The 25,135-nt window shown below is 33.5% G+C and overlaps 1 protein-coding gene and 2 pseudogenes across 2 annotated transcripts; all 3 read left to right on the top strand.

Moving 5' to 3' along the window:
- Positions 1–4,733: 4,733 nt before the first annotated feature.
- Positions 4,734–6,468, top strand: LOC120155024 (probable pectate lyase 5). 2 transcript variants are annotated; one of them, XM_039166611.1, is made up of 5 exons: positions 4,734–4,873; positions 4,982–5,722; positions 5,800–5,938; positions 6,033–6,269; positions 6,363–6,468. In XM_039166611.1, the coding sequence occupies exons 1-4, from the start codon at positions 4,761–4,763 to the stop codon at positions 6,252–6,254; spliced, it is 1,215 nt and encodes a 404-aa protein (XP_039022542.1). In that variant the 5' UTR covers positions 4,734–4,760; the 3' UTR covers positions 6,255–6,269; positions 6,363–6,468. The 2 variants fall into 2 exon arrangements, with proteins under 2 accessions (XP_039022542.1, XP_039022541.1); XM_039166610.1 differs by having other exon boundaries at positions 6,033–6,468.
- A 6,506-nt stretch (positions 6,469–12,974) lies between these two features.
- On the top strand, positions 12,975–14,664 carry LOC120155048 (annotated as a pseudogene).
- A 2,466-nt stretch (positions 14,665–17,130) lies between these two features.
- On the top strand, positions 17,131–21,337 carry LOC120155047 (annotated as a pseudogene).
- Positions 21,338–25,135: the final 3,798 nt, after the last annotated feature.

The following is a 25,135-nucleotide window of genomic DNA, read 5'->3' as shown; positions in this document are numbered from 1 at the left end:
ATTATTCTCCACAATTTTCATAACAATAAACCAATAAAAGATATGAGAAAATAATGATAAATCTACTACAAGAGCAAACGGCCAAAAAAACTTAGAACGAGAATGCATGATGTTTTCATATGTGAAGATTTTAGGGTTAGAATTACTATCACCTAAAACTTTGAGTATTAATTTACAGTACCTAATATATTAACTATATTTAATTATAAAACTATTTATGTATTTTATTTAAATTCGATTTAAACATGGTGCAACGTAATTTTTGTTATTTATACAAATGGGTAAAGTATATAAATAGTCCTTCAGCTATAGAATGTTGCTTTGTTGAGTCTCCTAACTATTAAAAGTTATAAAATGGTTCCCAACTCAAGAATGTTGTTTTGTTGAGTCCTCTGGCTATTAAAAGTTACAAAATGGTCATCTGACTATTCATATGTTCCAAACTCATTTTTTTCTATAAAAAAAATTGACGCTCGTCTAAACTGGACATTAATTTACTTATTAAGGTATGATAAGATCATATCTTAATGATGTATATCGGCTTCACCATTGCTTCCAAGGATTAGCTCGGTGGTATAATATTTCAAGCACTGGCTAGAGGACATAATGTAAACAGAGAGTCAATACACAAAATACAGCTCAAACAGTTCTGAGTCTAGATTTTATCACATTACAACCAACATGTTAACGTCTAGTTCAGACAAACGTCAAATTTTTAACAAAAAAGTACGAGTTTAGAACATATGACTAGCAGGATAATTTTGTAAACTTTAATAGTCGAGGATTCAACAAAGTAATGTCCTATAGTTGGAGGATCATTTTATAACTTTTAATAATCAAGAGACTCAACAAAGAAACGTCCTTTAGTCGGGAGACCATTTGTGTACTTTACTCTATACAAATTTTCTTATAAACTTAACTATTAATCTTTAGTATACTACAACATTTAATCTTGAAAATTGTTACTGCTCTAAATTCAATCAAACTTTGATCCAATTAAATTTATTTGTAAATATTTTTATTAGTTTCGCGCGCTATATTTTAATCTTAAACAACATAGAAGTGTTAATACAATTGAAATATTTTGATTAAATGTGAATGCAAATTCAATTTAGTTTAATCAACAACCAGTTGGTCTAGTAGGATGAAGCACTAGGTCCCTTAAGCAAAGTCAATGGTTTGAATCCTGACGTTTGAGAATTGAGTAAACTGGGTTGAGAGGGTCGCCCTCTCCTCTGCAGTATCCGATCTTGATTAGTCGGTCAATACATTAGATACTAATGATTAATTAAAAAAATTGATTCAATTGGTTAACCGTCCATTAATATTTTAACAATAATTTTATTTGAGTTGCGATCTATGATGCCACTAAGAACCCTTTATAAGATGTGACATGATAACCTCCTCTAACCTAAACATTTTATGATTAAGAAAAAGGTATACAGATCTATTAATGGTCCTCACAACCTAAAATTATATTGAGTAAACTATTCCAAAATTCGATATTCCATACCCAATAAGACTGGTTTCTCAAACCCCACCCCATGAATTAAGCAGCTAAATATGAAATAATGATAGGAAAGAAAAATAAATTTGTTGATGAAAAGATTGATTGTGAAATTACATGATACCATACATGTGCAAAGGACAAAAACTATTGGCTGAAAGAGTATGACACGTGGCTATGTTGCTGTAAACCCCGTGTACGTGGATAAGGGAAGTTGTATCATTCTTTTCACTCACTGTCTCAAGCCTGCCATCAAAAGACAACTTTAATTAAAGCATGGACCAATAACCTCTGAAAAAGGCCAACTAAGAACATGGAGATGCCTTTTTAATATGTATATTATTTGGAGGGTTTTGCTAAATTAATAACTTTAATCAATGGATGGAGTGAGGAAACCCTCTTTTAGGAGTACCTCGCATACGTAGATTTTATTTAAAAATTAAGGTTCGAGGGTTATTTTTATCCTTGTAGTAGAGTTAATTTATCATTTTCGTTTATATCTTATTTCAGCATCAATTTAGTTCTCAAATTTATTTAATTATATCATTCTATACCTCACCCCTAACTTAAAACCATAAATTGATAACTCTAAACCTTAAACCATATCCACATAATCTCTAAACTCTAAACTTTAAACCTTAAATTTAAGGTTTTAAGTTAAAGGTAAGTATATAATGATGTAATTAAACAACTTCGAATGTTAAATTGATGAGAAAATATGATATAAGAAAAAATGATAAATTGAGTCTATTACAGAGACAAAAATTACCCTTTTTCTAAAAAAATATTTTATAATGATAAAACTTTCCATTATTAGTTTTCGAAGATAACAAAGAACTAATTATCAGTTGATAAAGTGTGATAGAGTTTTAGGTCTTTTAAAAAAAAGTTAGAGATTTAAATCCTGACATTGTAAATGAAACAAATTGAATTAAAAAAAAATTATTCTGTAATGAATATCTACAATACTTAATCTTAATTACTCAACTAATGAATCAGATATTAATAATTAGTTATGATCCACTTACGCCTCGTATAAAACTTTTAGTTTTATATAATTTTAGGATCGTTAGATGAGGAAAATCAAAATCGGAGATTAACTCATTTTTTTTAGTGAATATCTTATTATTTCTTACGGTTAATCTCAACATTTGATTTCTCTCATCCAACGATCATAAAAAAAATGTAGAACTAAAAGCTTTATAATAAGTGTAATTGGATTCTGCCCCTATCAACAATAATTAATAGTTGTATTTATATTCATTAAAAAATATAAATCAATTTTTAACATCAAATAACTTCCTTTCCCGCGTAATCCACATTGTAGTATATCTAAGTAATACTTTCTTTCCTCTCGTATTTAATTTACAACATTTTTCTATTATTCTGAATTGAATAAAAAATAATATTTATTTAAAAGATTTTCAATAATTTGATAATAAACGTCCATATATCTCTACATATGATGTTTTCGAACTTAAAACTTTAAAAAAATAACATTAATCTTTTAACCAATAAAATTAATTGGTTAATATTTAGACTTTCACGTTTTATGGTTGAATTGTTGTCCGTCTTTTGTAAAAGTGGGTTACGACCCACCAATATTCCAATACCGACGGCTGCGAGCACCCTTTGGATCCGTGATCAACGGTTGCGATTCCACATTGAGGTAGAGAGTATCAGAGGAGAAAGTTAAGAATCCACGTAGCTTTCAATAGAGATGTGTGGGCTAAATGCTTAACACGTGGCTGCCACTTTCAAAGATTCACAATAACACACACACATGTATATATTTTCAGATATAAATTTGCGGCGAACTTTGCGGCCATAGAAAAATATGTTTCAAGCAGAAAAATAATAACAAAAATGATATTAAGGGCCTACAGAGTTTGAATTATAACAAAAAAGCATGTGTGGTGTCCTAAGAAATTTTAATTTAATTAAATTCAACAACTGATTTTAGGAATCCATTAAATGAATTTAATAGTTAAAAAGGAATATTAATATCTTTAAAATTTTCAAGTTTGTATAACTACATTTGCAGGTTGTATGTGTGTTGTCAATAATTATAAATGATTATAAATGTATATTACCTAATAATTACTCTATACTATTCAAAGAAAAAAATGATTTCAGTGATAAAAGGTGAAATATTTTAAGTTGGAATAATGTTTAATTAAATTTAATGGATGATTTTAATAATAAAAGGTGAGATAACTTTTAGATGAGTTGAGTTTTAACATTATTTTTAATTAAAAATATATATAGATTTATTAGATTTATTTAATTCAATAATAAATTACTTTCAAATAATCGAAAATATAGTTAGGTGACTCTTTTTAACTAGTAATAAAAATTGTACTTTCAAGTATTCATATTTAATGTGAATTTTCATAAATTTACAACTTCCATCTTCTTGTTTGTTGCGGTAATTTAATACCAAAAAGCAGAATTCGTGAAGTGAATTTAATAATAAAAGAGAACATTATATTTTTAGAGGTTCTAGACTTATACAATTATATTGTAGAGCATGTGAATATTGTCAATTAATTCGTAAATTTTAAATAATAATTAATTCGTAAATTTTAAATAAATATTATTTTATAATCATTCTATACTATTAAAAACTAATAACAAAAAGGTAGATAAAGACAGTGCGACCAAATCAAGCAAAATGTTAAAAGAAGGGACCCATAAAATCCGTCAAATTTATTGGCCTAAATCAACCAATGCTCTTCGTAGTTTAGGTTTAATTCCCCCCCCCCCCCAACAACCATTTCCTCAGTCTCTCTTCAATAAATTAAACTCACATGTCTCAATGAGATTATGTATTCATATTGTATTCAAGGTAAAATTTTATTAATTTCGTGTCGACATAAAATTCAAATATTTTCGTTTTAAACTCGAATTTAATTATAATATCGGAATCCGAACCTAAGTATAAGAGTAAGACAACATAGAAACAATGGAAGGGGAGAGAGTAGGATTTTGTAAGATGACAAACATAAGAGAGTAACTTTTTGGCAGTGATTGTGTTGGTTTTTTATTGTCTAGAGACAGCTTTATTCAAAGGGCTTGCTTAACGGCCAAAACTACCCAACTGGAATCCAGTAAAACCTGAAATCACGTACACACAGGTTGACCCTACCCTACCATGTTTTAGTTTAATCACGCCATTGAGTTCGGCTTTAATCCCCTCTATAAAACCCCTTTCCTCCCAAGCTCAAAATACATAACAAAAAAAAACCCAAACATGCCTATCCATCCACTTTCTTTCCTCTTCCTCTTCACTTCTCTCCTAATCCCTTCTCTCATTTCCTCTTCCCCTGTTCAGGACCCCGAACTCGTAGTCGAAGATGTGCATAGGTAGATTACGATAACATATGTTACGTCTGCGATTTTAATTATGATGTTTAAATTATCACATTATGTGTACTAATAGCATTTTTGTTGTTGTTATTGTTGTTGGGGCAGGGCCATCAATGCATCAAGGAGGAACCTTGGATTTCTATCTTGTGGAACCGGTAATCCCATCGATGACTGCTGGCGGTGTGACCTGAACTGGGAGAAGAATCGGCAGAGACTAGCCGACTGTGCGATTGGGTTCGGGAAGAATGCCATTGGTGGAAGAGATGGTAAGATTTATGTTGTGACAGACTCTAGTGATAACGATGCGGTGAACCCCAAGCCGGGAACTTTACGACATGCTGTGATTCAAGACGAACCATTGTGGATAATTTTCGCTCGAGACATGACGATCCGGTTGAAGGAAGAGCTTATCATGAATTCGTTCAAGACGATTGATGGTCGGGGTGCCAGCGTCCACATTGCAGGGGGTCCTTGTATAACTATTCAGTATGTGACCAACATTATCATTCACGGATTAAACATCCATGACTGCAAGCAAGGAGGGAATGCTATGGTGAGGGACTCCCCCAAGCATTACGGTTGGCGAACCATATCGGACGGCGACGGTGTGTCCATCTTCGGCGGTAGCCATGTTTGGGTGGATCATAACTCCTTGTCCAACTGTAATGATGGTCTGGTTGATGCCATTCATGGGTCCACCGCAATTACCATCTCAAACAACTACATGACTCACCATGATAAAGTCATGCTCTTGGGGCACAGTGATTCCTACACTCAAGACAAGAACATGCAAGTCACAATAGCCTTTAATCACTTTGGAGAAGGGCTTGTCCAAAGAATGCCTAGGTAAATAATCTGAAACCCGAAGCTCGAAACATAGTATAAATATAAAATTCAAATTTTAATATCGGTAACATTTACAGATGTAGACATGGATATTTCCATGTGGTTAACAATGACTACACCCACTGGGAAATGTATGCCATTGGAGGAAGTGCAAACCCAACTATTAACAGCCAAGGGAACAGATTTACAGCACCCGACGCCAGATTCAGCAAAGAGGTAAAAAAAATTAATCTAATACACTCTAAAATGTGGAAAGTTTTGTTTTCAGTTCATTTATAGTAAATAATTGATTTGACTATGTTTCATGCAGGTGACCAAGCATGAAGATGCACCGGAGAGTGACTGGAAGAACTGGAATTGGAGATCGGAAGGTGACCTGATGGTGAACGGTGCGTTTTTCACGGCGTCGGGCGCCGGTGCCTCGTCGAGCTATGCCAAGGCTTCGAGCTTGGGTGCTAGGCCATCTTCGCTGGTGGCGACCATAACGACCAATGCTGGTGCTCTTAGTTGCAAGAAAGGCTCTCGTTGCTGATCGAGACATAAGATAGAACACGCACGACACTTTGTTAATTACGAAGTGATTGAAAAATACATGGTGTTTGACTGCAATTAAATTTAGCTTTAGAAAGGGGAAAAATGAAGAAAAGGCTGCCCATACAATTAATTTATTGGCTTTTTCCCCTTTCTATGTACCATTTTTTTCTTGGTTCGTTATTCAAATGTAATGATCATTACAACCTCGGCCAGATTCTCATAGAACATCGAGGGATTCTCTTTCAGAATCTAGATCAACTATGAGAAAGCAAGTGTAGATGTGTTGATATATATATATACTAAATTTCATGTTATCTTTATTTATTTTTCTTTTAATATTTTATACACGTGTAAAAAATAATATTAAAAACATATATCTTATTTGGTCGTCAAGATAATTTAATATTAATGATAAAACAAACCCATATATTCGATCCAAACTACCACATATTCACATTATGGTAAATGAATTTAAAAATAACATCCATCCAACTATATTTCTTCACTTAATTTTAATAAGTATGAGCAGACCTTAAAATCAATGAAACAGAGCATTGAAGGGTAGATAGATGAGAAGCTTGAATTCCAACTGCTTTTGAAATTTGAGTTGATTTAAGTGAGTAGGAAAGTTCACCCACCGCTCATACTAAAGTGTGGTAAGGAAGGAATGCATGCGGATATAGAAAGTTATATTTAAAATATAGATATACATAATTATAAGATTTTAAAAGTGTAAAATTATATCATTAATAAAAAATATTAAATAATTAAATTAAATAATAATTTGAAATTTTTAAAATATGACTTTAACAACCCTCGGTCTCTCCTTTACACACTAAAACAAAATTTTCAAATATAGAATTACAGTCGATGACTAATTACTTTTTTTTTTACCATGTAGAAATGATCACGTAGTAGAGGCTAGTTTGACCTAATATTTTAACTTTAAGGATCAATTCATCGAGTTTGATACGTATTTAAGCTTAATTTAATAATTATTATTTTAAATTTAAATCCAATCTCGAATAATGTTTGTTTAATGAACAACTTTTGATGGAAGGGTCCGCCCCTACCCTAGGACTAAAATTGGCTAAGCTTCCAAAAGTGTCATTTTCTTGATTAAAGGGAAGCAGCAAAGACTCCGCAACTGCCGGTAGCATCAGAGCCTAGCCCTTGCACATGCAAACTTTCAAAGCTTTACAGTATAAAGAAGCCTCTCCTTGTCATACATAGGTTTAATAGTAAATATATTGTCTGTAATTAAGTGTGCAAGTTATGAAGGGCTCTAGGGTACATTTGGCCCTGTCATGCCCAGTCAAATCAGACATTCATATTTAGGGATGGGCATGGTCGAATTTTTTGTCAACTCGATTCAATTCGAAAATAAAAAATTCTCCACATGAGATTCTAATCCTACCAAAATAAGATTTCACCCGATTTAAATCCGATTCAGATTCCCTACTCATTGGCCAGGGGTCGCATCACTTATATAGTGATCATATGATGCAAGAATAAGGGACATCCCTGCCCTCAAAACCTCAAAGAAAAGGGACCCCTTTGGTCCAATTTGGTTAGAAATATTCTCCCATACATGTTAAATTGTATGGCATAAATTGTTGGACAGATGATGATATGAGAAATAAATAAATAATATTGTTATTGAATTGAATAAAGTAAAAAAAAAAGACAAGATAAGAAATTATTTATTCGTCTATGATTATGAAATTGGATGGATAGAATTATTTATGTCTATTTACATAGTTTTCTTAAGGTAAATTCATTTATTTCTACAGTGTTGGGGAACATTGGTCGACTATCTACCAAGATATAATAAAAAGAAGAGTATAGTAGTAATGCGACTGCAATGATCAACAACAATGACCTAGCCTTTTTTTATCACCAAAATTCTTTGAAATTAGAAAAAAAAATATTTTTTTATGTGTTTTACCTTGCAAATTTACACAGTTTAGATAAAAGCTTCACACTCAAAATTATTGAAAAGTTTAAATAATGAAACAGCTAATATCCAAGAATTAAGAATTATTAATGCATAATATTCTCATGTATTTCTTTTTCTTTGGTGAAAAAGGTATGAATTCATTAGAGAAATTATCATACACACGGAGTACTATCAGTACCTCGCTAAACCCCCAAACCTAATCAGAGGAAAAAGGTACAACTGGTAATACTAAGACAACAAAATAATAGACTTAAACAAAGCCAAAGTACTAAACCGTGAGATGCAACTCATCATGCAGCAACAAAAGAATAGCATCCGGAGGATTGGGCGTGTATTGAACATCAAAAATAGAATCAGTGGCCAACTTAGCTAAGGAATCATCAAAAGTAGCACCCAGAGGATTACGCAGGTATTGAACATCAAAAATAGCATCTGGAGGATTACATAGGTCTTAAGAGAGATGCCCTTATAAGAGTAAAGAATAAAATTTTGTATTGAATTAAATATCCGTAAGCTCTTAGAGGATACGATCGATCCGAACATTTCGCATCACCTATATCATGTGAGTGGGTCTCCAATCCGATAAGTTCATATTCACATCGATTTGCATCCTTTCACTTACGTGCTTGTGAGGGAAAATCTTGTTTGATCATTCAATAACACTCAAGTTAGTTCATGTATATGAACATATCTCACAATTGTATCCTACAAATGTGGAATATAAGCTTTCCATTTTCTTCCACATTTTTTTACAATTAACTAACTTTGAGTATCAAGTTCTCATTTATCAGACAATCATTTTGAACATATGTTTTATCATTGTAAAATTCTCATGGAATAAAGCATAAAACTATAATTTTATGATTCAATATCCATATTTACCCATTGAAAATATGTATCAAAGTTTTCAAAAATTCATTTTTCCAACATAAATATTGAACCAAGTGAGTGGTTCTCAAACAGGGACATGAACCGGAACTGCCTTCCCCACAATGGGATTGGGGCACCACCATTGCCTTTTCCTTATGCCAAACATAGACAACAACATGTCGCATATAGACACAAATTTCTTAACCAAAACCAGGACCAGTGTTTTTTCTCGAGAGGTAGGTATCTCATCGCGGCAAGTTTAAGCATTGCGCAATAACGTCGCTTTACTATAAAAAACATGGCATGTGATTGTGCAAAATGAAAAAGGAAAAAAGTGGATGATACGTTTACGTGACAAGTGTTGGTTGAAGGGATGTTTAATTTAGATAAATATGTACATAAATATATGTCATGTCGCACTATTGGGCAGATGGGTTAGGAGTGGAGTTGAATCTTTAAATGCATTATCTTGATGTTATGGACCCGACCATGTGGAAGAAGGTTAGTGCGTGGGGGTGTCTACTTGGAACACGACTCGAACCCAATTGACTATGCAAAGATGACACCTCACTTTTGAACCATAATTTATTTTTTATCCAGGAATAGATTGAGAGAGATTAATAAAGACAATCGTTCTTTCTGAAAATTTTGAATTCATATATAATTTATTATTTATATTAATAATTTATTTTTATCCTCAAATTTTTATAAATTTTTTATTTTAATGTACAATTTTGTGTATGTCTCCCAACGAAATTTGCTTGAGATTAGGAGTAAATATACAATGGCAGCCGCGGCCGTAAACTTGACCCAACTTATGGCAGCGGTCTATACGCGATGACGGCGAAGATGAAGGTCTTGTATTTTTAGGTGGAGAACATGGGGGTTTTGTAACATGTGGAGAAACAGCCTTTCTAGAATAGCAAGAAAAACAGCTCTTTGCCATGTGATGCACGCTTTGTAAGGCACTTGTTATTCAATTAGGTGCTTTAATTTTATTGTTTTATCTAGAATTAGGTGGTTTAAACTATGGTCTTTGAAATCAATCAAAGGTATTAACCATTACTTTCATAGGTTATTGGCATTAATGAAGTATTGAATTTTTATATATCTTTTCAATTTTTAATATTTTATAATTTTAAATTATTTTTGACATAACATGTAAGGTAAATAGTGTAATGTCAACATATAATAAACATGGATTATCTCATTATTTTCATTTTACAATCATTAAAACTTAATATTTTAATCAACAATCTTTAGAGTAAGTGATTAAAAATTCTCAATTGAAAATTTATTCAAAAAATTAATATTTTAGTCACCATTTTAATTTAAAAATGTTTTTTTAAAGTTGAATATAATTAAATTTAACTAAAAAGTAAGAATCAATTTGATAATATATATATATAAACATTGAGAGCTAGACTTACAATTATGTGGTTATTAAACGATATTTAGCTCAAATCTTACATATTCTAAAATGAATATTTATAGGGTTATGATGCATTTACCCCTACTGTAAAACTTTTAGTTTTATATCTTTTAGGATTGCTCGATGAAGGAAAATTAAAGGTTGGAATTAACCTTTTCTTGTTTTTCAAGTGAATATCTTCTTATTTCCTATCGTTAGTCTCAAGTTTTTTATTTCTACCATCTAACAATTCTAAAAAGGTATAAAAGTAAAAAGTTTTACACTATGTAATTGGATCCTAACCCATATATGAATATGATCTAATTATATAGTGTAATTTTTTGCTAATTTTACACAGATTTAAGATCAATGAATGAGTAAAAATAGGCGATTGATGTTAACAATAGATATATATATATAAACACACACGAGGATTGATTTTTGGAAACAAACGTTTGATGCCATTGTCTATATAATCGGACAGCATTTGATGATTATGTTTATTTGTACAAGGAATTGTATTTCTTCACCTTTGAAGCAAACAAAAACATGAACACAAAACTAATAGCAACCGCATGGACCAATGTTATTGGTAAGGAAGCTGGTTTATACTTGGGCTAGACTTATGGTTTCAATGGATCTTACCACTCTGAAAAGAACATAAAGTGGATGGACTTTGTCCAATATAACATCTTTTCATTGGGGCAATGAAGATTTGGCCCATTCATTTCATTTTTTAAGGATATAATTCACAAATTAGTCTTCTAAGTACACTTGTTTTCTCACTCTGCATCGTAAACTTTTTCTTTGGTCTCAATTTGGCCCTCAAAGTATATTTGTTTTTCCATTGTACACCATGCAATAATTTCAAAACGAGTATACTTTAATGTATACTCTGCGATTTTAAATAGCGAGCTTTGCGTTAAAAGACATGTTCTAGTCTTTTTGATTCCAAAGTTAGTTGAAATTGGTAAGGGGACAATGATAATGTTTTGAGGCACCTTTACCTGGGATGAGGTATCTAAAAGATCCTTTGACTGTCGACATTAAGTGAACAACTGCTCGCTTATTTGAATTGAGATTTATAAATTGAGGATTCTCTTTAAAAATATTTTTTATTGTTTCAATTAAATAGTCGGTCATCTGTGGTTCGATGACAAAATGATGACAAGTAAATTGGAGTGATCATTGTTAACCGTCAAATAATCAATTTGTTATAAAACGATAGTATTAGTGACTTATAAACGTTGGCTTTACTTTTCCGTTAGCCAGATGATTATGGACACGTGACAATATACCTATGGCAAATTCAGGAAAAGTGTTTTTGTTAAGCTTTTTTAATTGCTGAATGGACGAGGACAAGTGCCACGTCGGACTGAACCGGAACTCTTCACCCCACCGAAAGCCGTTTATTTACAAAATCGGCTCTTTGAAACTGGCACTCGTCGTTTGTTAATTGTTACTTTCCATGTCAGTTCGAAAGGTCGTCCGGTTCATATTAGATATTTATTTAATCGTGAAAAAGTGGTATTCAAGAGGAAGACGAGCGAAAATCCGGAATAGGCCAGTTGAGTGGTGTATTTCCCCCACGCGCAGTTTTTAAAATTCTGTCCGACGAACCCTAAGACAAATAGTGTGATTAAGGTGTTAGTATTTTAGGTGTAACGAGTGATTCCGTAATCATGAATTAATATTATTTTTAATTATATTAATTTGATTTCAAATTTCATGAATTAAATTATTATTATTATTATTATTATTATTATTATTTAAACGCCAAAAATCATTTTTTAATCATGATAATGTTAACATGACAATTTACGTTAAGTGCACTCGAAAGTTTATAATTTTATCTTTAATTAAAGCCATAAAGTTAGGCATTGTCTTGAATGCAACTTCAACCTTCTCCTATTGGTAAAATTTATCTATGGTATTCGAAATCAAGCATGATTTACAGAGTTTCTATAGATCCTATGAGAATATAACATGGTGGTTAATGACGAAGATGCCTACACATGACTGCTATTGAGTTTCATTACTTGACTTTGTACCGCCTGATATTCAACCACTTGTTTTAAGAGATATATCGAAACTTTTGTATTATAAAATTATTTGTTCTAAAATTATTAGCTTGAAGACGTCTTTCCATTCAAAGATAGCAATCCCACTTAGGTGAGGAATTGCTTTTATATTTTTGTTAGCAAATCTAAATATTCCCAACTTCTATAGAGAAGTATATGATTTATTCCAGCTTTATTACCATATTTTTCCATAATGATTTCATGTTTAATTTAGTAGCTCTAATTTTGACATGTTTACCAAGATATGGAAGGGAAAGCGCGTGGAACAGTAAGGCCCAAACATGATATGACACGTCAGATTCTTCATTGCTTCGCTTTGTTATGCTGTCTATAAAGTTCAAGACAGCCGGCCTCTTCGGACATCGCATGACTACAGCAAACATAATCTTCTTTTCTTTTTCCCTTCTCTATTCATGGAAGACAATAACCATAACTCAACTTCCGCTTCCGAAACAGATGTCCGGATCCTTACTTCCGGCGGCCTCCGTATCCCTGCTCACTCCACCATCTTGGTAATGATTCTAAATACTCTCCCTTTTCTTTTACTGCATTTTCGGTTTTTTTTTGTTTTTTTGTTTCTGATCTGATTTTTTCCCCTTAACTCAGGTAATGGTGTCGCCGGTGCCGGAAAATATTATCCAAAGTCCAGTGAAGCATCGGAGCTCTGAGAGAGTCATCCCGATTCTCGGCGTTCCATGCGACGCTGTTTCTGCTTTTATTGAATACCTCTATAACTCCTCGTTAGTACTTTACTTGATTAGAGGAGCCATTGTCGATTAAAGTTTAGATTTATGTTTTTTTTTTGCTTTATGACAAAGTTGAATTGACGGGGTTGACCCTCATGTCACGATAGGTGCACGGAAGAGCAAATGGAGAAATACGGAATTCACCTGCTAGTATTATCGCACGTTTATTTGGTGCCCCAGCTGAAGCAGCGGTGCATCAGGGGAGTAAGTGAGCGGCTGATGGTGGAGAATGTGGTGCACGTGCTTCAACTCACTCGTCTCTGCGATGTACCCGACCTCCACCTCAAGTGTTTGAAGCAGGTAGCCACTCGTTTCAAGACCGTCGAGCAAACCGAAGGCTGGAAATTCATGCAGGATCATGATCCCTGGCTCGAACTCGAGATTCTGAAATTCATCAACGAAGCTGAATTGGTAAAAGAAAATTTAAATGAAACATTTGGATCAAGCTCATTTCTGATATTGTTATTGATTATGGTGAAAATTGTATTGGCAGAGGAAAAGGAGAACGAGGCGGCACAAGAAAGAACAGAGCTTGTATTTACAACTAAACGACGGAATCGAGTGTTTGGAGCACATTTGCAGAGAAGGGTGCACGACGGTGGGGCCGTACAACGTCGAGCCCTCCGAGAAACCGAGGCCGTGCGACAATTACGCGACGTGTGAAGGTGTCCAGATGTTAATAAAGCATTTTGCTGTGTAAGAGAAGGGCTACTGGCTTTGGTTGCTCTCGCTGCAACCGGATGTGGCAGCTCCTTAGACTCCATTCCTCCGTCTGTGATCACCCTTATTCTTGCAGGGTTCCGCTCTGCAGGTAAAGTTCGAGAGCACAATTTTACCGCCAAGATGTTGGCTTTTTCTACTGGTCAATTCTTACCCCTGGAAATGGATATTTGCTCCTTTGTTTTATAAAACATCAACATGTCTTGTGTCTTTAAAGGTCACCATCTTTGTCACTTTCTTCACCAATTGGGTCCCCTTTTTTCTTCCCTTTCAATTTAACCATGAATGAATCATAAATGACTATGACATTATCCATAATGAGATGTTAAGTCGTTTAAATAAGGTGAAGAAGCTAAATTCGATAATCAATTAAAATTGTCTACTTTTGTAAATGCGGCAGACAATTCAAATTGAAAGTACAACAGAAATTGGGAGACGATGCAAAGTGGAAGCTACTTGTGAATAAGGTTGTGTCGGCCAAAGCGATGTCGTCACTATTTCTACCCAAGAGAAAGAGAGAGGAAGAGCTGAAGGAAACAACGGGTAGCACTGCTCAAGCATTGAAAACCTTCAGATTATGTTGAGCTTCCATTGAAACTAACTGCATAATATTAGCTAAACTTTTCTTATCCATATGAGTTGGAATCGTGTCCTTGTGACTTGTGAGCTGTGTATTTTTTTGGGGTAGCTATAGCTCTTCCGCGACGCTTTTTTAAAGATTTCTAGTGACGTGCTTTGTATTTTATAGACTCTTTGGCGACGTTTATTTAGATTTTTAGCAACGTGCTTGGGATTTAAAAGAGTATTTTGTAAAATAGGTGTATGATCCTCTTTTCGAAAAGATAAATCGAAATTCACTCGCTGTGAATAATATATTTCCTACTCTCAATCAACATAAAGTATATCAACTTTCTACTTTTAATATAACTAGGTTTTATGCTTTCCCTAAAGAAATTTGAAAGTGTAAAGAATTTGATACTAAATTCCAAATTCAACGAAATACTCAAACTCGACAAAAAATAATTATTCACATCAGCAAATAAATTTTCTACCTTAAGAACATATTCTTAAATTATTCCATGAAACCTCATAAATCGATATTCTTCAACAATAATTCCCAATCGAATACAAATTTTGCCCAAACTTAGATTTAGTCTTCAAATCAATAAGGACATGAAAGTGTTAACTTTGTTCACAACTGTATCACCACAAGCAATCACGCAACTTTTTAACATTGTTCATTTTCTTACGATAATTCGTATGATTATGAAAAAAATAATATATTTACATCATCATATTTTAGTCAATTCACCTTCGCTCCTTGCTTCCAAAATAACTCTTCCTCGTCGGCTTCTAAATTGAAGGCAAACTTAACCTCAAAGAGTTTTATAAAAAAAAACCCTAATTTGAATCCCTATCATTAAGCTTATCTAATGTAGAATTTAAAGTTGTAGTGACTGGCTTCTTTTAAACTTTTGATTTTCATTGAGACTAATTAGCTTACATAGAATAGCCTCCTAATTACTCATTGGTAACTTTTGATTCCGCAGGCACAATATTGTTTGAAAATTCCAGACCTTTATTATGTCAATGTTACAATATATAAATAGATAAATAAATTAAAGATCGGATTTGAATTTAAATTCGTTGATTTTTATTTTGTTATTAAATCGAGAACTTGCTGATTAGTAAAATTAACAAGTTAAAAAGTTTATCGTTTTAGGTTAGGAGTGAGAACAATTGGACATTTCAATGATGCAATGTCTGGAGCCATTGTCATATTCACCATTTTTTTTTTGAAAGAGGGTACTTTGTATTAAAGATAAACAAAGTACACCACCTCAAGGACCTCATTAAAAAATCCCCCAACCCTAAATGAGGAAAAAGAGTGTATCTTAATATGGTAAGGAACTTATACACAAACAATATACAGACCATACCCCGACCCTACCACAATCCCCTAACAACACAAAAAATCAACACACACTGACCAACAAATTGAAGAAAGCGAGACTGTGAACCAAACGCATACAACACAACCGATCACTAACCTGGCCACGGCAAAACAAATAACTCCTAAAATGAAAGGAATTTTCACAATGAACCCCGTATGCTTCATACCCGAATTCTTTCCCGCTATGCAACACACCTTCCTGCAACGAAACAACTCTTCGCCGACTACTGCTGAATTCGCCGCTCCACCACCGGCCGTATTGCCATCAATGAACACACAATGCATTACACACACAGGAGCGGACAACCACCCACCAAAGAAAGCAACACCAAAGAAACATAACAAACCAAAGCACACACAGACAGTTGCAACAACAGCACACAATCAAAACGGCAGCTTACCAAAACACGATAACGGTACCACCCACCACAGCACAGACCACACCCACCAAACGGAAACGGAGAAATGAAGCAAAACCAACAGAAAACAGCTTGTCAACAAAAAAACTATCCATAGCAGATCAGACTAACAACAAAAAACAACCTACTACAATCCTTGCACATCACAGACTACTAATAAAACTACTCCAGCTCCACTATTTCTTGGATAAAAATGCAAATTGTTTTATGCTTCTTTGCACTTGATATGAATATTGAAAATATCTGTTTTCCTCAATACTTACAATATCCATAACTGCTTTTTGAGGCGAATTTCACTTTTTCCGGATGAGAAATCAAAATTTGAGTTAATTGTATTATACGTCTTTCTAAAATTTTAAATATTCTGATTTCATTATTAAATTATGTTTATTATTTCAAATTAGTCCTTAATTTTCTGATGTTGTAATTTTATCCTCAAATTATGCTTTTATTCTAAATTAATTTTTAAATTTAAGAATATTTTAATTTTACATTGATCCCAAACTTTGGAGCATGGTAAAAGCTGAATGAATTGTGGAAGATTGATGATATTAAGAGGAAGACTCTGGAGCATGGTAAAAGCTTAATCAAAGCCCATTTACGACTACAGTACTTCTTGCTTTTGATCCAGAAAGCAAGTCAAATAAACCTAACTACCGAACCAAAAAATATATAAAGGCTTATGCGTTTTTGGATGCCATCTGCTTTCTCTTCCAACTCACCGTTCTTGTTCTTCTCCTTTTCTTCTTGGGGTCTTGGTCTGAATTTATAATCGTCTACTCAACTGTGGTGTTTTCATAAATTAAAAACAGAAATGGAACCCGAAACGTTGGTACCGCCACCCCAAGTTTCCATAAAACCCGAGGTGGATGCTGCCGTAGGTGGCGTTGAGAGCTCCAAGACGCTTTTTCCGCCTCCTAAGGTCGTCGTTTTGGCTGACCTTAATGCCAACCCTCCTGAATCCGACGACCATGATTCTCTACTTCTCCCTGCTCCTTTCCTTACCAGGTTCTAACCCATTTTGCTTCGATTCTTCCTATGTTTTGTGTAATTGTTGGAGCAATTATTGAGCTTTATTGGTTTCTTCTATACTTGGTTTTAATTCCAATTTATGTATTTTCTGGAAACGGAGCGTTATATTTCGGAGTTTAGAGCAGTTTAATTTGATTTTGGTTTTGCCTTTGAACTGCTTCAATAGCAAAAACCCTGAAAACCCTTGTTTAATAGCTCTACTGAACTCACTGCATACTTAAAAGAATCTGTTCTTTGTGTTCTCCGAGTTAAGAAATTTAGTTGAAGTTTGATCAATTATTACAATTTACATGATGTAGGCTACCTAATGATGAAAGCAGTCAAGAAAAAGCACCTTAATTTCCAAAGACAGCGATGTTGTGGAAGGAGCAGTTAAAAAGTTAAACAAGAAATTCCGCTCGAGAATTAGTAAGGCAGATGCTTTACCCGATTGCGGAGCAGATGCGGATGGGGATCAGCCTAGTCAAGGGGCTCACTCGTCTCGTGAGGAAAAAGTCAGCAGCCTCAAAACTGTTAGTCCTATCCCTTCCTTCTTTGACATCATCCAGTTGTAAGTTTGGTACTATAGTTGATGGATATCGAATTGTGGTGTGTCGTCTCTTGAATGTTTTGTGCTTGTTTTAAACCGAGAAACAGTTTTGAATTATGTTTCATAGCTGTATATTCGTTTGAGGGTGTAGGCTAATGGGTTTCAGTAATCAACTTCTTGGTACTTGGTAAATTCGTCGACTGACACGGCTGATGCTGTTTTGTTACTTTGCAATTGTTTAATGTTCTTTTAGGGTTTGGTGCATGTTGCGAGGAAGATGCCAAAAAATGCGCATGCTCATTTCATTCTTGGTCTAATGTATCAAAGGCTTGGCCAACCTCAAAAGGTTTGGAAATTAGTTGACTTATCAGACACCATAGTTTTGAGGATATACAGTATTCCTATTTCAGTCAATACCCTTTTTTATTCTTCTTCTCCCCTTTCCGAAGGCAATTTCGGCATATGAGATGGCAGCAGAGATATTGCTCCGCAGTGAGGCAGAGATTGCACGGCCAGAGTTGCTTTCCTTGGTTCAAATTCACCATGCCCAGGTGCAGTTATAAATTGATTTTGTTTTCTATTTGGTCTTAATAATAGCACAATAGAGTGAAAATATTAGTAAAAAAATTATATGCTTTATAATCTAGCATTGGTCAATATGCAGTGTCTTCTCCTAGAGAATTCAGCAGATAATGTTTTGGATAAAGAGCTTGAACCTGAAGAACTTGACGAGATCCTCTCTAAATTGAAGGAGTCAATGCAGTCAGATGTTAGACAAGCAGGTGTATGGAACACCCTAGGCTTGATTCTTCTCAAAACTGGTCGACTGCAGGTATAACTACAAAATTATCTTTGGTTGAATAGTATTTTCTCATTACTTGATCTGATTCGGAGTTTACTTCTGATGTAGAGTGCCATTGCAGTTTTATCATCTTTATTGGCTCTTGCCCCCAACAACTATGATTGCTTTGGAAACCTTGGGATTGCTTGTCTCCAGAGGTAAGGTTGTCTCGTTATGGAAATGAAAAAAGCGATAATGGAATGCCAAAGTGATGGTCGGAGAGGATAACTTTGAGTGGGGTTCACGGACTAAAAAGAATTTGAATATGGTTTATGGTTGGATTATAAAATGCTCCTGATTCTTTGATTCTTTATCTTTCTCATTGATGGATACATTTTTCATTGATGAAAAAGCAGTAATCTCTATGATTCGTTGATTCATTAATATGGTTATGTTGTCAACATATGTTGTATACATTCTAACTCATGGTTTATTTTTCCAGTGGAAACTTGGAGCTTGCAGCCAAGTATCTCCAAGATTTGATCGTTAAAGATCAAAATCATCCGACAGCTTTAATGAACTATGCTGCAATTCTTCTTTGTAAATATGGTTCAGTTGTTGCAGGTAAGCTTGTGAGAGTGTAATTTCTTATATCCCTAGCCTTTCAATTTGCTGTTCGGAACAATTTCAAATGCAGCAACAGATGTGTTCAATCATTCATGTAATGTTGCTTTTGATTGTAATTTGTAAATGATGTAGGCATGTTAAAAGAAAGTAGTTTGAGTTCATTCTTTTCTCTTCTCAGGTGCTGGTGCAAATGCCAGTGAAGTAGCTTCCAGGGATCAGTTTGCGGCCATCAATGTTGCGAAGGAGTGTTTGTTAGCTGCAGTAAAATCTGATCCGAAAGCAGCACATACATGGGCTAATCTAGCCAATGCATATTATTTGATCGGCGACCATCGTAGTTCCAGCAAGTGTTTGGAGAAGGTGCTAACGGATTATTGATACAATCACTTATAGCTTCTTTTGTTTAAGTTGTCCAGTGGTGTCCTTTAGCTTCTGATAATAAATCTCTTTTTTCCCTTTTCTATAAAATAAAGGATTCCCTATTTTTAGTTTTCTCGTGCTGTTGTGCTTTTAATGCAAAATTGCTATTAATTTAGTTAACAATTCATGCTTTTTGCTTGAACGTATTCTGTCTCATTGTTTTGTGGCCTTCTGCAAGTTTTGGTTTATTATTGCTTTTGTTTATTATTAAACAGGCTGCAAAACTGGAACCGAATTGCATGTCTACTCGATATGCCGTTGCAGTTCATCGAATCAAGGATGTTGAAAGGTCACAAGATCCTAGTGAACAACTTTCTTGGGCAGGCAATGAAATGGCATCAGTACTAAGAGAAGGAGATGCTGTGCCAATTGAACCTAGCATTGCATGGGCTGGACTTGCCATGGTTCATAAGGCTCAACATGAGATTGTGGCAGCCTTTGAGACGGAACAAAATGAGTTAGTCGAGATTGAAGAGCGAGCTATCTTCAGTTTAAAGCAGGTACGATTTTCAGTTTAGCTTTTCGGCAAATTTAATAGTTAACCTTTTTTTAAAAACGGTTAAGATGCATTTCTGTGTCCATCATCCGTATCTGACATGTATTTGGGCATGAGTATAGAGATATAATTGTCCGAGGACCCTTCAAATCCTTGAAAAACCTTAGATTGTTTTGAACATACAAGCATCCAACACTGATATATAAGTTGAAGTAATTAACCCAATTATGACTAATTTATGGGTTTAGAGATTTAAATTGTACGTAACCGTATCGCATTTACTCAGAGAAATGTTTTTCATCTATTGTCCAGGCAACAGCTGAAGACCCAGATGATGCTGTGCAATGGAACCAGCTAGGCCTTCATAGTCTCTGTTCTCAGCATTTTAAAACTGCACAAAAGTACCTCAAGGCTGCAGTTGTTCGATTTCGTGAATGCAGCAGTTATTCTTGGTCAAACCTAGGTATGCAACTTTCTCTGTTTAACCATCCTTCAAAACAAACAGTTAAAGATTGAGTACTCAGCTGTAAGCATATATATATATATATATATTCCCAGGCATCGCACTCCAATTATCCGAGGAGTCATCGCAAGCTGAATGTGTATACAAGCGGGCACTTTCATTGGCATCAGCGGAACAAGTACATACAATATTTTCCAACCTGGGGAATCTCTACCGACAACAAAAGCAATATGAACGTGCCAAGGCAATGTTTACGAAGTCGCTTGAACTCCAGCCTGGATATGCTCCGGCTTTTAATAATCTCGGTCTCGTGTTTATCGCGGTGGGTCAATGGGAAGAAGCAAAGTTCTGTTTTGAGAAAGCGCTTCAGTCGGATCCGTTGCTCGATGCGGCCAAATCCAACATGATTAAAACTGTGACCTTGTCTAGACTGTGTGCGGGTTTGTCTTCGTTTCTCATACCCGATTAACGTTCCTTGAATCATGTAAAATTGGGGTTTTTTACATCTGTATATTCTGTACATTATAGAGGAAATGTGAAAGAACACGGCTTTGCATCTTTAAATGCAAATGTTTAAGAGTCAATGGCACCATATGTCCCCAAACTATAATCCTCATTTTAAATTGACCATTAAATTTTTTAATATTCCAATTTTATCCCTAAGCTATGACTCTCATTCCAAATTAGTCTTGACATTTTTGAACATTTCAATTTTATAACTTAATTATGACCCTCTTTCTAAATTGGTCCCCAAACTTTTCAAACATTCCAATTTCATCTCAAATCCATCCAAATATGCAATTAGTTTCAACCATAATTTAATCTGAATTTTGCTTTTTTTTCAAACATATAATAATACAACTTGGTATACCGATTTTATTAGAAAGGGAAGTGATTAGTGTTTTTTTTTTGGTATCCCGAGGTGTCCCCAGACTTTGCCTGGGACTAATCCTCCGAGGTACTGTCGGGCACTAAGGTGGGGACCTCTCTCAAGAAAGTTTGCTGCATCCACAAGGGTTCGAACCAGAGACCACTTGCTTAAGCAACCAGAGCCCCTTCCACTCAGGCCAACCTTCGTTGGTGGAAGTGATTAGTGTATGCGTATAGTTTAAGATGAAATTGGAACATTTAAAAGTTCAGGGACCAATTTAAAATGAGTGTCATACTTTGATGACATGTGATGCAATTAATTCAATGTTTAATTTCCTTGCAGAAGCCAAATCTGTTGTCATTGATCCAGTAGATCATTGTTTTTCTTTTTGTTCAGGTATGGTTTAGACCGTCAGATTGTCTCCTAAATGAAAGCAATTTCTTTAATTTAATTTATTCTCCCAAAATCTGTTTTCATTTAGGGTTTATAATAAGTATATAATCTCCCAAAATTTCCTACTTAATGATTTTAGTGTATATTTTAGTCTAACGTAAAATACTAGGAGACATTATATAAGGAACCAAAAACTGATGAAGGGTCATTGGAATTTTATTTTGATCGCAAATAGAGATGAATATATGATTTTATATCAAATATATATATATTTCGAAAATATTTAAAGTAAAAAAAGTATTTGAATTACGTCTTATTTATTCTTTAAGTTCTTAAACTATTTTTTTATGAAATTAAGGCCTTAAATAATTATATGTAACTGTTCTAAGTCTTATTATTTTTTCAGTTATAAATGTTTTTCAACCAATGAGATATTGACATGCCATACAAAATTAAGTATTTGTTTTGACCCAAAAAATAATTTAGATAGTTAAAGAAAAAATACATTATTTATATACTTATTTTGACAAAAAAATTAATTTAATAACTTATAGTTTATGACAAAAAATACAAAAAAATTTCTTTTCAACTATGAGAATTGATGTATTAAAAAAATTAATATTTAAATTATATAAGAATTCAAAATTTTTAGGAATACGATCACATTCCTTCGATCAATCCCTGATCGACTTGTTATTACTTTCTTCACTAATTTTGTTATCAACTATTGTGTATAAAAATTTAAATTATATTATGTGTAAATTCATTATATGTCTGAAAAAAATGAATTTATTACAAATATTTTCAATAATTATGATTTTTGTTTGTCCATTAGAGCTTTGCCTTATTCGGTTTCATACAATCTTGACTCAGAAATTTCCCGGTTGACACTAAAAATTTACTAGCATAAGTAATTTTTCTCTTAAATAGTATAAGATGATTATAAGATAATAAATATTCGGAATCTTTATTAAATATTGACATTTTATACATCTTGCAGGCGTAGTTATTTAAACTTAAAATCTTTAAGAAAAATAACACTCTCTTTAATCATTGGGATCGTTTGATGAATTTTATAAATTATATTTAAACTTGCATCATGGAAGTCCCAAAATTTTCTACTTATTAATTTTAATCTTGACTTTAACAATAAATCTAATCAAATTATGTTTTCTACTTTCAAAGCGTAGAATAAAATAAAATTCTTACTTTCAGTTAAATTAGATTTCTTATTTTCCCCAATCAATTTGAATCTGATTAGATTCGAATCAAATTCTAGTATCTCCACTTTAACATAAATTCTAAAAGTGCAAAAAATTTGAGATAAAATATCAAACTAAAACTACATTAGATGAATAAATGTTGAGAATAAAACTTATTTTATGCTTAATAATGATATTATTGTGATAATAAAATATCAAGTATAATTTATTAAGAGATCATAATAATAAAAGACGAGAAATTTATAGAAGACTAACTGATTAGTAGCGATAGTATGAAAGTTTATGTCGAAGATTGGTTCTATGAAAGACCTGATATTTAAATGTACTTAATATATTGTCCATTTTTTCTCAAAACTTACCTGGTGTATTATTTATCACTATGCTTACTATTTCAATTTGTAAGTACTAGACAAATTAAAATTCCTTTAAACACATCCTTACCTCTTGACCCCTCCATGTCTCGATACATTGGACCGTTGGTTCCCCTATTCACTTGGGTTGGTGGGAGGCAAAACCTTGTTGTCTTCGAGACAAAACGAACAATCCATGTATGTTATTGTCATCTCGTTTATGTACGTACAATATAAATACAACTATTTTATCGTGAAAATATTCAAAACAAACTTTCGATAGAGAATATAGTGATTCTTTCATCGGTGAATGACATAGTGAAATGTGATAATTTGAATTGTAGAATACCATAAACCATCGAGTCTTTGAACACAATCCATTGAAATAAAATTTGACTTGAAATTTCCAAATCAGAAAAATCAAAGAAAATTGGTTTCGGTTGCATTAAAGAAAATTTCACATGTCATGTTTCACGTACGTATTTTACATAATTAACCCTCTTTTAATAATTTATTCATTTTGTAAAGACTAATCTCATCTAATTGTGTAAGACAAAATAACATATTAAGAGTACTACAAAGCCTTATCGGATAACCACTAAATTTGGAGGGCATGTAAGCCTATTAACTTGAATATATTCTTTCTACTGCTTAACTTAAAGACCAAATACAATTCCCGCATAGGCATTTTGTTGATCGATATAGTAGACAACGATCGTAGGGGAAGGTTGGAGGACTAATTTGATAGCGAGGGTCTGGTTTTTTCTTAGAAGAAGTGCGTATGTGTTCTTATTCTCTATTGCATGACTATTTATAATGTTCTGGACATGTGTCGATTGAAAATTGTCGTGACATTGGTGTTGATTGGACGTTTTAGGAAGTGATGGCTTAAACTAGTTTGTCATCAAAAGAGACCACGTGTATCAACATGTGGTCACTGGTGATCATACGTGGGAGATACTCGTGGGGTAATAGGTGGTTGACACGTGATCGCTGCTAATAATTCACGAGAATCTTATATTTACATTCCTGGAGAATCGCACGAAATATGTGAAGTTCATGGAAGTCCGTATGGGTCGTAGGCTCGCAGGTGATAACACAATTAGGTTCAACAAGGAATGTTTGAGGGTAAAGAACTAACGTTCTTAAATTAAACCATCTTGCTTTTTGTTTCTAATAAAATTATGTAGGAGACTTAAATTTGATAAATAATAGGGTAAATTATCTTTTTATCACCCACCTATCACTTAAATTGTATATGATTTTGGAAAAATAATAATAATTAAATGACCAAAACAGAAACTAAGAAATAGCTGGATGATCAAATAAATAGTTTACCCTAAATAATTTTATCTTTTAAGTCCATGATGAGACCAACTATATTGTTATGATGGGGGCGAGACAAGAGGATCAACAACATTGGAGGTTGCAAAACATGTAGCTTTTTTATACCATTTTTCTTTCAATTTCATATAATTGATTGTTGGAGCTTGAAAAAAGTGATGATTAAATGGTCGGAAAACTTTTCAATTT

The sequence above is a fragment of the Hibiscus syriacus genome, unplaced genomic scaffold (assembly GCF_006381635.1).
Source record: "Hibiscus syriacus cultivar Baekdansim isolate YM2019G1 unplaced genomic scaffold, ASM638163v2 tig00111160_pilon, whole genome shotgun sequence".
NCBI lineage: Eukaryota > Viridiplantae > Streptophyta > Magnoliopsida > Malvales > Malvaceae > Hibiscus > Hibiscus syriacus.
The sequence above is the reverse complement of the archived record's forward strand: the minus strand, read 5'-3'. Positions and strand labels throughout refer to the sequence as shown.